Source organism: Echinococcus granulosus (genome assembly GCF_000524195.1).
Source record: "Echinococcus granulosus chromosome Unknown EG_S00091, whole genome shotgun sequence".
Lineage (NCBI taxonomy): Eukaryota > Metazoa > Platyhelminthes > Cestoda > Cyclophyllidea > Taeniidae > Echinococcus > Echinococcus granulosus.
Genome location: NW_020170471.1, coordinates 11,562 through 12,829, shown reverse-complemented (window position 1 = coordinate 12,829; position 1,268 = coordinate 11,562). Strand labels below are relative to the sequence as shown.

The 1,268-nt window shown below is 47.0% G+C and overlaps 1 protein-coding gene across 1 annotated transcript in view; it reads right to left on the bottom strand. All coding sequences in view use genetic code 11, as the record gives it.

Moving 5' to 3' along the window:
* The window catches only part of EGR_07929 (Heterogeneous nuclear ribonucleoprotein A1), a gene marked incomplete at both ends in the record, with an annotated part of 8,758 nt that overhangs the window by 5,732 nt on the left and 1,758 nt on the right, over positions 1-1,268 (bottom strand). The window contains 2 exons of the mRNA XM_024497178.1: positions 4-211; positions 662-985. Of these exons, the coding sequence (XP_024348376.1) occupies positions 4-211; positions 662-985 (532 nt within the window). The remainder of the gene's footprint in view (positions 1-3; positions 212-661; positions 986-1,268) is intronic.

The window sequence follows — 1,268 nt, the reverse complement described above, 5'->3', positions numbered from 1 at the left end:
CACGAATGCAATGCCTCGTGGCTTTCCACTTTCTCGTTCCAAAATCACGTCCACACGTGTGACGTTGCCGTAGTGGGAGAAATGCTCCTTCAATGCCTGTTGCGTAGTTGAAGGGCTTAGACTGCCAACGAATAGGCGCAGCTTATCCACTTCTTGCCCACCACCAATGCCACTGCCTTCGTCTGTGCCCTCCAACTTCTCGTTCATATCACTGAAAGAAATGCATAACCACTAAACCCACGAGTAGGCAAGATGTCCTTAATGCCTTCAATACTCAGGTCGCACGTCTTCGCACTCATCAATGAGCCCACAATACATATCAATGTAAATTTAAGGAACTGAAGCGCCCTAATTGGAGAAATAAATTTACAATGCCTTTACAACCACAACCATACTACCGTGCGCCTAACAGAATGGGCAGCTCAATCGTTCGTGCACTCGATGCAGACACTAATGACAACAATTTGTTCGAATTGGATCATCAAATTTGTAGAAAGACTCTTCTGCTTTCCTTACTGACTCTTCATTTTGGCTTTAAGAAAATAAATTTCCCACGGATAAGCTAAACAACGATCTGACTACACCTAATTGAGCAAAAGAGCAAAGCGAATTCAGAGTAGACGCTACCCAAGACCTCTGGCTAAACAAAACATCAACGTACATGGCAGCTGAGGAGACGGCCATCTTCTCCTTCTCCGCCTTTGTTTTTATAATGGAGGCTTTCACATACACGGGACCACCCTCGATAAAGTGAGGGCAGTCGACTAGTGCGCGAGTGGCGTGTGTCTCCTCCTGGAAGGTCACGAAGCCGAAGCACTTTGACTCGTCAGTTTTGGGGTCCCTCACGATGTGGAAGTCGGTGACGGTACCGTATTGGGCAAAGTGACGTCGCAACTGCCCCTCGGTGTGGTTTGGCCTCAACCCGCCCACGTACAGCTTCACCCGAGACTTCTGCACGGTGGTGTTGGGTGTGGTGACGTTTCTTCTTCAAAGCACACACAAGCACCATTAACCACCACTTAATCTCCGCCTACGCTAGTCTAGCCTATCTACCCTCCCTACCTCTTTCTGCCCCTTCTTCTCTACTGCGCCAGCTTCAAACTCGCTTGCATCCAATCAAGCACTCAGGGCTGCTCACCCTATTCCCACAATCATCAAAGAAAATAAGTAGCTTTATTACCATACTCACATTAATCCTTAAAGCTTTCTGATTAATAAGATGAATGAAGGAGCACAATTGTCATATCGCACGTACTTTTGTATTCCAG